A 12,624-nucleotide genomic window follows, 5' to 3' on the forward strand; every position below is an offset into this window, starting at 1 on the left:
CCCAAAATTTATTTTTTTATCTTTCCCTCCCCACCATCGTCCATTTTCCCCACTTGTCCCTGTCACTTTCCCTCCCTCCAAAATACGTGACGGCCCATCAGACTCCCATTCTTTTAATCATTTTTGAGTTTCTTATCATCAAAAATCCTAGCTCCTTCACTCCTCCTCCTCGCCGCTCGCCGCACGACCCTTCCTCTTCTCCTCCTCCCGATCCTTCTCCTTCCTCGCTGCTCGCCGCTCCTCGCCACACGACCCCCTTCCTCGCTGCTCATCACTCGCTGCACAACCGCCTTCCTCTCCTCTTCCTCTCACCTTCAGTCCTTTCTCCCTCACACTGTAGCCTCGTCGGATCCATGGTAGGCGGCCCTCGCCTCAGTCTATGCTCGGCCATCTCTCATTGTCGCTTGCGATCTGCTCCCTTGCCTTCACTTCCACTCTCCCGACACCTGTGTCGAAACGTGTCGGGCAAAAGTTGACCGCGTGTCGGAAAATCCGACACGCATTGATCGTGCTCCAACATGTGTCGGACATGACACGAAAGCACGGACAACATAGGTGATTATGTACCAAAATGCCATATTCTTTCTGAACTGTACACCCTTAAATTATAAATCCTCATGCTCATTTGAAACACTCAAAGTCAACTAGAAAACAAACTACTTAAATTCTAGGCAAGATTTCGACTGAAAAATAGACTTCTGGACAAGATGTTAGAATGAGTGCAACGAGGGACAATTGATCTTATTAATGTGGGACTTTGTTTTGAGGTACGTGAATGCTATTGGCAAAAAATAAGGACATTATGTAAAGTTTTGCACAGATGAAGTTAATCGTTATTGGTTTATATGATGAAAATTATCAATAAACATACTCACCTGAAATGGTTTTTTCCATAAAACCATATACGATTTGCTTACCTATGCTTAATCTAGTCAATTGATTGGAAATTGAGACATCAAAAGAAGTTCCGACAAAAGAGTTCATCTTATTATCCGAAGCATTTAAAAGAAAGTCCTACTCGAGAGTTTGAACCAGAGATTCTAGCAGAATGAGATTCGAACCAATTGAGCTAGTCGCAAAAATCGTTCCTACAGGACCTGATTATGAATTTCGAGAGCCGCCTCGAAAATACTAAAGACTCCGGATTAATCTGTTAAAAGGAAAAAAAGAAAAAATACTCATAATCAGAAAAACAATCGAAGAAGAGGCCCTTGGGCCGAAATTGAAAAGGCCCGAGCCATTACGAGCCCAAACCGGTCAAGAGGGCAAAACTACCTCGTCGTTTTACCGTCGAGGCGCGTCGCGGCGTTTCGCGCGACGTACGTGCACCGGTTCGTGTCCCTATTTTTAAGGCTTCGCGAACGTTTCGCGCCATCCAAACGGGACCCGCTATCCACGAAATAGTCTCTTCCCATCATCCTCGTCTGCCTGCACATCTTCTCTTCTCGTTGTTTTTGTCATGGTGAGTAGTTAGTTTCCTTTGAGTTCCTCGGTCTCGGATACCTTTCGGGAAACTCCCTTTGGATGCGATGTCGTGTGCTTTAACTCCTTAAATTCAACACGAAAAGAGCAAAGGAAACGAGTTAGTTTTGCTTCCTTTTGCACCGTCGCCCGAGTCTTCATTTTCGGGAGATGATGATTCGAGATGGTCGAGTTGTCTGTCTCGAGTGTCTCCACTGCTTTATGCTTGGAAGTGCATATTATGATGCAATGTCGTATGCTTTAACTGCTTACTTCGAGACCTGATGGCGCATTTCATGAATTTCGCCTGCTTGAGAGCAAGGGAACAAGTTAGTTTTGCTTTCGTTTGCACGGCCGCCTGAGTCGTCATTTTCAGGACGATGGCAATTCGAGATGGTCGGAGTTGTCTGTCTCGAATGTCCCCGCTGTTTTATGTTCGGACGGGCATTTCATTATCAGTTTTGAGGCTCTTCGCTTGTTTATGTTTCTTTGCTTGGTGGTTTCAGGTCGACAAAAGAGAAACCAGCAAAGCAACATCGTCTTCTAAGTGTACAGAATGATGGGTTCTTTTCTTTCGAGGGCTCTGCTGTATGTAACTATAAATCGAATATAATCTCCATCATGTCGTTCCAATTAATGCTTTGGCTTAGTCAATGTCTCTCATTTCTTTTTCGGGGATGAATTTGGTTCGTGAGGGAATTTTGTTCTGCGAGCGCAGGATGATATTTGGTTACGCTTATCCGGCTTACAACTGTTTTAAAACCATCGAGAACAACGAACTGGAGACCCGACAACTTCTCTTCTGGTGCCAGTACTGGTCTGGGTTTTCTATGCCTTGCTCCTCATACAATTCAATGACATTGTTCGAAATTACACTTGAATGCGTTCTCTTCGATCGTTTTTTGCAGGATTTTAGTAGCTTTTCTTTCGGTCTGCGAGAGACTCGGCGATGCATTCATATCATGGTATGGTTTCTACTCTGCACAGCAGTAGAATTAAATCCAATAACCTGGAGTGACAGATTTTCTTTCTATACATGCCCTGATATCTTTTGAGTCTTGTTTTGTTGAAGGTTACCATTGTACGGCGAAGCGAAGTTCGCTTTCTTCGTCTATTTATGGCATCCCCAGACGAAGGTATGCACTGAGGACTTATGTCTATTTCACCTTCTCATCCGAACGCAAAATTTGACTTCTTTTGAATTGATGATATCCCCCCCTCCCCTCTCTCTCTTCACATATATTTGGTGATTTCCAGGGCACACAGTACATTTACAGCTACTTCCTTCAGCCATACTTGGTGACCCACGAGAAAGTTATCGACCGTAGCCTGCTGGAGCTGAGGGCGATGGCAGGGGATTCGGCAGTTTTGACGTGGCAAAAGGCTATGAGCTATGGACAGATGAGGTTCTTCGAGTTTATGCAGTATGCTAATTCTCCATCGAAGTCACCGGCGTGCCCCGATCAGGTAGTTAATGGAATAGCGAAACTTTTGCTGAGAGAATGGAATTTGATTTCTCGATCAATTTGATCACTACATCACCAGTTGCTCTGTCAAGTTCGCATAGCAAGAACTAGATTTGAGGGTATGAAACAGTCCTAGCAGATCAACTACAGACTGCAAAAGTATGACACAGTTTTAAGTGGATCAAGTACACACTAGACGGAAACTATATCTTAGCCATAGTTTTGCACAAATTTTCCCTGTTTTACCGTACTAATGTAGTCTAAGAATTAGAGTAGTTTGTCTGAGGAAATAAGCTTTTCACTCTAAGCTCGTGCCAAAAATGCGCAGGAATATCTCAAAGCCGACGATGATCAAGCCAAGCAACAGATAGAAGCAGGGACGTCATCTAAAACTCCGTCATCACTTCCCGTCAGAAGCAGCAACAGAGAACCGGTCGTGGGTCAACTCATCGCCGATTCTTCTGGCCAACCTAGAGCGAGCCCACCGGACACGGCGCCAGATGGCTCATGCTCGGGAAATGGCAAATCGAATCAGCCTCAACTTGAAGATGTCAAGCGGACATTGCAGCACAAGGAGAAGGATTCCAGATGGAGGATGTTTGAGTTTGCTATGAATCGCCTGAAACGGCGAAGAGCAGCAACTCATAGGAAGTAGGTAGCCATCACAATAAGATGACACGGTCTTCTTTTCCTTCTTTTCTTCATTTTCCTTCTTGCTAGAGGCAATCTAAATCTAGGACAAGACTAGAGGCATTTCGACAGAGACAGAAATCCATTCACTTCCAACCATAAGAAAAAAATCTAAAGTAGAATCGCTCTATTCGCAAACAAATGTGCATAAAAATTAAAAATTAGTTCCAAGTAACCATCGAAAGCCGGTCGTTCCATCTGATATTTTCTTTCGAACGTTGGCAACGTTGTACGAATGGCATTGGGCGGTGGGCGACTGACTCTTCCCAATGATTCCTACAAGTCAAACGTGGGATAGGCAGGAGCCACGTAGCGGGGAGGGGCCAAAGATACGGGTCGTGATGTGATGCTACGTTACGAGTCGTGCAAGAGTGTCAGGGCCGACCATTGGGGGATTGGGGGCGGGTCTCTATCCTTCTATTTCTTTATTATCACACATCCTCCAAACCGTCCCACGTGTCCCCGCCACATGTTCGATTAGTGGCCTATTCGATTCGAATTTCCCAACCTTCTACCGCCCTCTCTCTCTCTCTCGAAGGTTCCCCCACTTTGGTCCTTGTTCCCAACTCTTTTTTTCCACGAACTTTTCCCCTCTGATTAAACTAGTGCACAGTACAATATTAAACCCGAAGGTCGGCTTATCATATACGGACTGATTAGACCAACCAACGCAATTGACTTCAAGCACCCGAATTTGATACCCCATGTCCCATAATTTTGTTCACAATTCTGTCCTATATTCCTTTCTTTATCGACATATCTCGACTTCTCCTATCTTATTAGAAACTAGAATCCATTAGAGCACAAATAATGTCAATCCAACTCGATTGTCCATAAAATAAGAGCAACAAACGAAAGTGTGAGTATTCATCTATCGAGAATCTATCATTAATAAAATAAATATCCATTTTCTATAGCATGAGACGTAGATATTTAAAATATCAGGCCGATGTCATTGATGAAGTAAAGCATAAGTCAGAGGGTAACGCTTGAATTGCTTGCGTTCCGGGGCATGAGTTAGTTTGACATTTCTTTTTGGCACGAGCATTCTTTGAAAACCAACCGGATATAAAAAAAAAACTCAGCCAACCAAAGCCATAGACAATTCTACCGTCATTTTCCTTCTTTCTTCCCTCCTAATCTTTTGGCTAAACGTCAAGGATTTTCTCTCTTTTCAGCTCTCCTTATTTAAAGAGCAGATAGCAACCCCGTTAGCCCCCCTTCATTCTACTCTTCCCAGACAAGCCCGTGACAGCATCAACTGATCCCACCCCTCCAACCCCTCGAACATCCTGAGACTCAGCAGCCCAGTTCATCCGATCACACGCGCGAGCTCCGAACTCACGAGAGGCTCGAAAGGCACGCCGGAAAGCGAGACGACCTCACGAGCGGGGGCAGTTCACAAGAAAGGGTCGAGGACAACCAATGGAAGGGCAGATGAAAAGCGGGAGCAGCGGGGAGGTTCTGGACGGTTCCAACATAATGAAGTTGGTTGAGAACGAGGAGGTTTTCGCCAACTTCGTGGATCATAAGTTTGAGCAGCTGGACCTCGACCACGACGGCCAACTCTCAGTCAAGGAGCTCGAGCCCGCCGTCGCCGACATTGGTGCCGCCCTTGGCTTGCCTGCGCAGGGCTCTTCCGAGGATTCCGATCACATTTACTCCGAGGTCAGCACCGGTCGCACTCTTTCTCTTCTGCACTCGTTTACTATATCGACTTCTGTCACACAAGCCTTAGACCTGTCCCTGGAAAGGCACCCTTCATCGTCATCATACTCTAGGAGTTTCAACGGTAGAATTTTATCATCCATAATCCATGAGTAACGATTTGGCCCGATGCACTGAGGCAAGGTCTCTCCCAGCGGATGTGTTTCATCGAGTACCATGAACTCCCCCGTTTATGAAATCGACGTCCTAGTTTATACCAATCGGGCAGGTAAGGTTCTAGACTATGGAGAGGCCTCCAAGAGAAACAGAGAGTTTCTGCAATGTAACGTTTTGTCCCTAAGATCATTCAAGAGGATATCAGAGTGATAAGATCGATTGTTTAGTTTTGTATCTCGGAGCGATGAACCAAGTTCGAGCTTTAGGTCCCGTTAAAATTCGAGGATTAGTACCTGGCGAGCGTAATTTGTGGTTTACCAGTGCTTAAGTTAACCTGCTCGGATCCGGTTTTGGGCGATTCAGTAAGAATTCACATAAATTATCTAGAATAGCCGACTTTATTGTCATGAAAATGTATCGGCGGAAAAATGTGTGGTTTTGAGGCATCTTCTGAGTGCTGATCATGGGCGGGGACGGCCGGTGTAGAGGGAGAACGAATGTGATCCTTTTATGAAGCGTGTAGAGGAGATAAGCACGAAGATAATGTCACGTATGCTTTTTGACTTTCTAGCTCGTGATGGGGCACACACATAATGGTGACCAGTCCCTTTGTCTCTTCTAATAAACGAAAAAGAAAGAGACGGGATTAGATCAGCTGATGATGGAATTTTCGTTCTGATCTTGTCGATGTGCTGATCCCCCATAGAAAAGGAAAAAAATTGTTGCTTTGTCTCTAAGACGACCCTCCTGCACTAGTTGTCACCCGTGCATAGCTTCAGACGAGACGAAAGAGTTTCGGATGAGTCCTTCGCAATGTGACTGCTGCTACATTCATAATTCTCAAAATGTTGACGAGGGTTCGCCCTATGGGTACTGCTGAAAAAATGAATATTCTCAAAAGGTTTCCGTCAATAAGTGCACTGAAACACTTGTTAAACGCAACTAGACGTGATTAACTAAGGAAAGTATTAGCGGGCGGGAGGTTGTAATTATTTTAGTCGAGGCGCAATGGGTGACTTAGCAACCGAATCCTTGTTAACAATTTGTTGAAATCATGTACTTTGCAGCGATTAAGTCCAGAGAGATCCAAGCCCCCCCCAGCCTATGGCTTGCTTCTGTCGGTGTGGTGGGGTCTAAGCTTTTGGAGTTGGGAGGGCTTTTGGAGTTCCCTTTCTTGACTTTTTATTCTTTTCTACCGCTTTCTACAAGAATCTAATGACGAACGTTGTAGAAAGTAGTTGTGCGAGCGAGTTCTATCATCATCCTGAATATGTGCTGTGCATGATGGATTGATATGATTGGGTCCTAAGCCAATGTTGTGGTGGTGGTGGTGGTGGTGGTGGACCGGTGGTGGTGGGGGGACAGTGGGAACGAAGCGATACTGTGCAAAGAAAGACAATAAAAAATGGAAAACAATTCGCCGTCTCTTTTTCAGTATACCTGCTACTGTTAAGCGCGTGATAAATGTGGGAAGTGGTGTGGCATCTTTTCTTACGCCGATCGCGGAGCAAGAGACGACCTTTGCTCAGTTCCTAACCATTGCAGGGCACGGCACGGCACGTGTTTGGCTCTCTCGATCTGAAAGTAGTGATGATGCAGAAAGGTAAGGAGATAACTAGGAACTACAAAGACAGGATGACAATTCAGGTTGGGCCAAATAAAAAATGTTAGGGATGACACGGAAGGATGATGAAAATTGAATAGTTTTGGGTAGGCCACGACCAGCACCAGCCCGGCCTGAATGGCCCAACACATCTCAAGAGGAAGAAAGGAGTGTCAATAGGGGAAAAGGAGAGGGAAGATCATAGAGCTCTTGGCAACAATTTAACATCTTAAGGCAAAAGAACCTTGCCATACGTAAATATAAAGTTGAAAAGACATGTGCCCTGTGAATTGGAAGAACTAATGAAACTTGTGAAGAAGAGTAAGCTTACTTCACATGGCAGCACAACTAAAAGCGAAAGAAAATGTGGATATGTGTCATGGGCACTCTTAGAAAATCTGTTTATCTTTTGATTTCTGCTTCTGTAAAGGCTGATTGACCTGAAGGGAGAACCATTGCTCAGCTTTGTTTGGCTACTGTTACAGGTTCTGAATGAGTTCACCCATGGAAAACAAGAGAAAGTGAACAAGACTGAGTTTAAGGAGGTGCTATCTGACATTCTGGTGGGCATGGCGGCTGGCTTGAAGAGAGACCCTATTGTTATCCTCCGCATTGATGGGGAGGACCTCTTAGAGTTTGTCAACGGCCCGAGTTTTGAGTCGGAAATGGTCTCTATATACTCGCAGATAGAAGTGCCCGATGGATCAGTTAGAGATTGCATTGTCAAGGCCTTGGAGAAATTAACAGTCGAACAAGGGATGCCCCCGTGTTGGGACGCTTGGGTAATTGATTTTTCTATTCTGATTTCCTCTTCCTCCCATGTTCTCTTTCGTTCTTTTTCTTTCCTGTGAAGTGCAGCCAAGTAAGAAACTGAAGTGGCAAAAATAACAAGGGAAGAAAGAACTCAAAATGAATCCAGTTGAGGTACTTGAGATCAGAGGCACTAGATAGCTGGATGGTCTCTATATGATTAACATAATTTATCGTGCCTCAGAAGTATCTTTAAAACATCCCTGGCTGAAAAGCGCTGAATATGCAAAGAAATTATGGAAAATGTAGTCATCCTGCGAGATATTAGTCGCTTCTTACGGTTGAAATTCTTCCTTTCTGGTATGGTGCAATTTTCTTCTCACAGTTATTTTTTGTGTAGGTCGTGAGCAACATTGTGGAACCAGCTTTGCAGTCTGGAGCAGATAATAATTTAGACAAGCCTGTATCTGAAGAGACATTCTTGGTGGAATTCAAGAAAGTAGCAGAGAGAGTGGCTCAACATCTTAAGGAGCAGCCTGTGATCGTCGCTCACAGCGAGAATACCTTTGATGGAAGTGGAATTAAGAGACTGTTGTCGAACAAATTCGAATTAGACAAGGTCGCTGCTTTCTTCAAATGAGCTACTACATACATTTCTTCCCTTCTCTTTCTGGTAATTAGACATCAGACAGAAACTGGGAAATTAACATACCTTATGTTTCTGCATTTACAGGCGTTAAATGCAGCCATAGAGAATGTGCCAAAAGATAAACATGGGAAGATCTCAAAGGAGTATCTGCGCGTGGCATTGGATGCATTGGCCCCTTCAGCTGGGTTACCTCCATTCGGGGCAGTTGATCAGGTTAGTGATCTTTCCCGTGAATTCTGAAACCAAAAATGTCGTTTCAGTGGCATGTGATGCCATCATTGGAAATCAACAACAGCAAAATAGAAAATTCAAAAACCCCAGATCACAAGTAATCTGGCTCCAATTTAGGGCCACCTGTATCAAGTATGATGGAATAGTATAACAAATTGATCACCTCCAAATAAGAATAAGCAAACCGATAGAACTGACTGTCCAGTTTAGAGAAATCAATGTTATCACAGGATTATAGCATCAGATTTAACCAAGAATACACCGTCCTTTCATTCAACAATGCCAGCCCGAGACTTGGCTATCGACCCAAAGATTAGCGATTCCATGCGAACACAAGTGCATTCACCTATATATGTACATTCCTCCATCCGAAACCTAACTAGGCCATCCCAAAAGGGAGCTTTAAACCAAGTGTGATTGCAGAGTACCGAACTGAATGAAAGACAGCTCGGTCTCTGCTGACGATAGATTCCAATTCCATAATGCCTTGGTTCCTGTGCACTAGAGGAAAACTGACCAATTGATGATGCTGCAGATGGACGCTATCATGAATGAAGCATTCAAGATGATGGACGCGGACGACGGGAAGATTGTGAAGGAAGAAGAGTTCAAGAAGATACTCACGGAGATACTGGGGAGCGCCATGCTGCAACTAGAGGCCAATCCCGTCTTGGTCTCATCGAATTCTGTCGTGCACGAGCCCCGCGATTCTTCCTCGTCACTTCTGCAGGCGTCTCCCTAGGTTGTCAGGTCTCTTATATATAGAGGAAGAAAAAGGGATGGAGAAGCGGCAGCGTGATGCTATTAACGTATGTGTGTTGACGTAAATAACGTACTCTTGTAGTCTGTGTTATCGTGCTAATGAAGTTCCTGTCTGGAAAAGAGGATAACTCGTCTTAGAAAACATCAGTTATTTCACTTGCTTCAAGAATCAGCCCAGTAGGAGAAAGTGGATAGGAACATGCAACTTGCATCAGTGCTCATGTTCAAATCATGTTTTCCGATGTGTCTTTTTCAGACCCATCAATGAAGTTGCGACGATATGCCATCGATGCGTTCTAACTTCATCCGTAACCTAATATCGATTGCGATCCAACTCTGAGTCTAAGCAGCTGATTAACTTCAACAGCTTCGAAATCAGAAGCTGCAAAGTTAACCGGTCACGCGACGACGAAAACCAAACGATGGAGGTTAAAAGTTTTGTCCCAGCTGAAAAACACCTAATCGACGGCCGGTGCCTGCATCTCCTCGGGCTAGGCACCGCGCATAGCTGGTGGCAGATCATTTGGTGCCGGGACAGATGACGCCATAGATAAATAATGCAGACGAGCTTGCAACAGGAACAGTGATGTTGAATGGTCGATGAAGAGTGACGAGGGAAAGTTACTCTTCGCCCCCTGAATTGTTAGGCAATTCTAAATTGCCCTCTGAACTTCATTTGTTTTGTACTAAGACAGAATTGCGTCACATGCCCCAAATCCTCACAAAATGATTAATATCACAAAAAATTATAAATTGATACATCATTCACAAATTTACTCTACACTGGTACGCATAATAAATTTACTCCAAATTAATTTTTTGGTCACAAAAAACCCAAACTAATACATTTTAAGTTATGTTAAATTTAATTAATATTACAAGAAATCACAAATTTGTATTTCTTTGACAAACGGAGAGTAGAACCCAAAACCGGAACATTTATAATTATCACTTGTCATCCAACTTAGTAATTTGACGATATAATTTAATAAAAAATAATTAATAGTAAATTTGTTACAAGTGTATCTATTTGGGATTTTATACAAAAAAATTAGTTTTGGATAAATTTATTACAAATATACTAATTGTGATTTTTATGATATTAACCTTTCAAAAAGAATCAAACTTTATGGTCGTGATGGAGTACACGTCCGTCTGCTTAAGTACACAATACGTGAGAACTTGATCGAGTGCTTAAGTCCATAATACGTGAGAACTTGATCAAGTTAGTTTTTCCAGATTTGTAGTCTTATATTCAAACAGATAATTCTCGAATTTAGAACTTCATGGAATAAGAGGCCCTTCCTAATGGTTTCTTCAGACCAATTTCTTGAGCAAAAATCATTTATTCCGCAACCTCTAATTTGAGTCTCCGATTTTAATTTTGACGAGCGAAAACAAAACTCAAAACTTTTGGGGATTAAAGTTCATCAATACCATATGACAATAGTTGTATCTAATAAATTAATTTAGCAAATATGACGATCATAACTGAACGATTGGCACGATTTCTCTAGAGTCATAATCACATTAAATTCCAAACTTTTCAACAACACCCAACTCATTAAAAATAAGTACAAACATCACATTCAGATTCAAAGAGTCTATGTTTTGACATTTGTAATTCCTAATGCAAAGTACAATTACCATACTTTTTTTTCCATAATTTAGGTACACGGAATTAAAGACTGATTATCTGGAGTTTCATGAAACGTCCTGTCTCATTTCTAAGCAAATGAGGCCTTCAAAATGTTCAACACATCGTACTTGTAACCCTCGGCATGATGGAAATGCTTGGTCGGAACGACCTTCATGTAGAGATAGAATCCCACACAAGCGATGGCCGGCCCGACCCAAAACACCCAATGCCCACTCCAAAGATGGCCTCCCCTCACAAGGGCCGGGCCCAAACACCTCGCCGGGTTCATCCCCACTCCGGCGTAGCCTTTCGTCCCGGTGACGGTGGTCGAGATGAACACGATGAGCCCGACCACCACCCCGATGATGCTGAAGATGATGAGCCGGCCCAGGGCCTTCGCTTGGCGATGATCAATGGCTATCCAGATCGACGTGAATAGGAACACGAAGGTGCAGATAATCTCGAGCCACAGGGCCTGGACCAACCCGAGCCCGATCGTGACGGGCCCCTCCGGGCCGGGTGCGACGACGTTGAGCGTGCAGCCTCCAAGGGAGAAGGTTTGCTCGATCTTGCTGTTGACCACGGCCTCGAGCGCCAGCGCACCGAGCACCGCACCGCCGCACTGGGCCAGAATGTAGACGGCGGCCCTCGAGAGGGAGATGAGGCCGGTGAGCGCGGCAGTGAAAGTGATGACCGGGTTGACGTGGCCGCCGGAGACGGGTGAGGTGGCGAGGAGGAGGATGGCCACGGTGATGGCGATGAGGAACGACATGATCAGGTTCGCCGTTTTGGTATCGGTCTCGTAGGAGGAGATCACTATGGTGTCCAAGGCGAACACGAGCACCGCCATGCCTAGGAGCTCCGCCACCGACGCTCGCCATACCTGGCAATTTCGACATGAGTTACGAAGGAATCATTTCTCTTTCAAACATTGGGGGAGAATATTGGAGTACATAAGCTATAAGCACACGCTGACCTCCAAAGAGAAGAAGTCCTTCAAGCCCAAGATCTCAGACAGGGAAGTGGGCTTATGCCTTCCTGTGTCCTTCACGTTCCCCCGTTCCTCCCTGCAAATTCGTATCAAGACATTCATTGAATGGACCAAAATGCTGAAACGCAGTCATCACCGAAGAGACACTCAAAAGAATGTGCCAAATTGAGGTTTTGCAGAGTAGCCAGGGAGCACTTCGATGTTTACATTGGGGTAGAGAATGGCTGGACTCTGCTTCCGCTAAGAACGCTCTCTTCATCTCCTGCGACGACTCCAGGTCCTGCCATCCCTGGATTTCTTTCACTTTCCCAAGACCGGGCTTCACCTCGGCTGTGTATATATAGCTCGAAAATGAAGTGTGAGGGGCATTTACTACGGGTCCTGTGATTGAAAGCATTGGATCGGGCATTCAATTCGGATGAATTGATGTCCATCTAACAGCAATATCGGCAACTACTTGCAGTTAGTGTCCAGCTGATTCGAGTTGACATTTAGTTATTGCTTTAAAGACCCAAACCGTCAGATGTGTTCCGCATCTAGAGAAGCAATTTAGAGCAC

The 12,624-nt window shown here is 44.4% G+C and overlaps 3 protein-coding genes across 3 annotated transcripts; 2 read left to right on the plus strand and 1 right to left on the minus strand.

Annotated features, from left to right (window-relative positions):
* The first annotated feature begins 1,972 nt into the window (after positions 1 to 1,972).
* LOC104420562 lies at positions 1,973 to 3,659 on the plus strand. Its single transcript, XM_039301347.1, has 5 exons — positions 1,973 to 2,049; positions 2,180 to 2,426; positions 2,534 to 2,597; positions 2,719 to 2,928; positions 3,256 to 3,659. Exons 4-5 carry the CDS (start codon positions 2,809 to 2,811, stop codon positions 3,580 to 3,582), a joined length of 447 nt encoding a protein of 148 aa, XP_039157281.1. The 5' UTR covers positions 1,973 to 2,049; positions 2,180 to 2,426; positions 2,534 to 2,597; positions 2,719 to 2,808; the 3' UTR covers positions 3,583 to 3,659.
* Positions 3,660 to 4,730: 1,071 nt separating this feature from the next.
* On the plus strand, positions 4,731 to 9,722 carry LOC104418905. Its single transcript, XM_010030381.3, has 5 exons — positions 4,731 to 5,285; positions 7,530 to 7,826; positions 8,195 to 8,413; positions 8,528 to 8,656; positions 9,210 to 9,722. The coding sequence occupies exons 1-5, from the start codon at positions 5,043 to 5,045 to the stop codon at positions 9,414 to 9,416; spliced, it is 1,095 nt and encodes a 364-aa protein (XP_010028683.1). The 5' UTR covers positions 4,731 to 5,042; the 3' UTR covers positions 9,417 to 9,722.
* Positions 9,723 to 10,924: 1,202 nt separating this feature from the next.
* On the minus strand, positions 10,925 to 12,383 carry LOC104418907 (probable aquaporin TIP4-3). The gene is made up of 3 exons (XM_010030382.3): positions 12,274 to 12,383; positions 12,052 to 12,142; positions 10,925 to 11,958 (listed from the first exon to the last, which is right to left on the minus strand). The coding sequence occupies exons 1-3, from the start codon at positions 12,351 to 12,353 to the stop codon at positions 11,164 to 11,166; spliced, it is 966 nt and encodes a 321-aa protein (XP_010028684.1). The 5' UTR covers positions 12,354 to 12,383; the 3' UTR covers positions 10,925 to 11,163.
* Positions 12,384 to 12,624: the final 241 nt, after the last annotated feature.

The sequence above is a fragment of the Eucalyptus grandis genome, chromosome 9 (assembly GCF_016545825.1).
Source record: "Eucalyptus grandis isolate ANBG69807.140 chromosome 9, ASM1654582v1, whole genome shotgun sequence".
Lineage (NCBI taxonomy): Eukaryota > Viridiplantae > Streptophyta > Magnoliopsida > Myrtales > Myrtaceae > Eucalyptus > Eucalyptus grandis.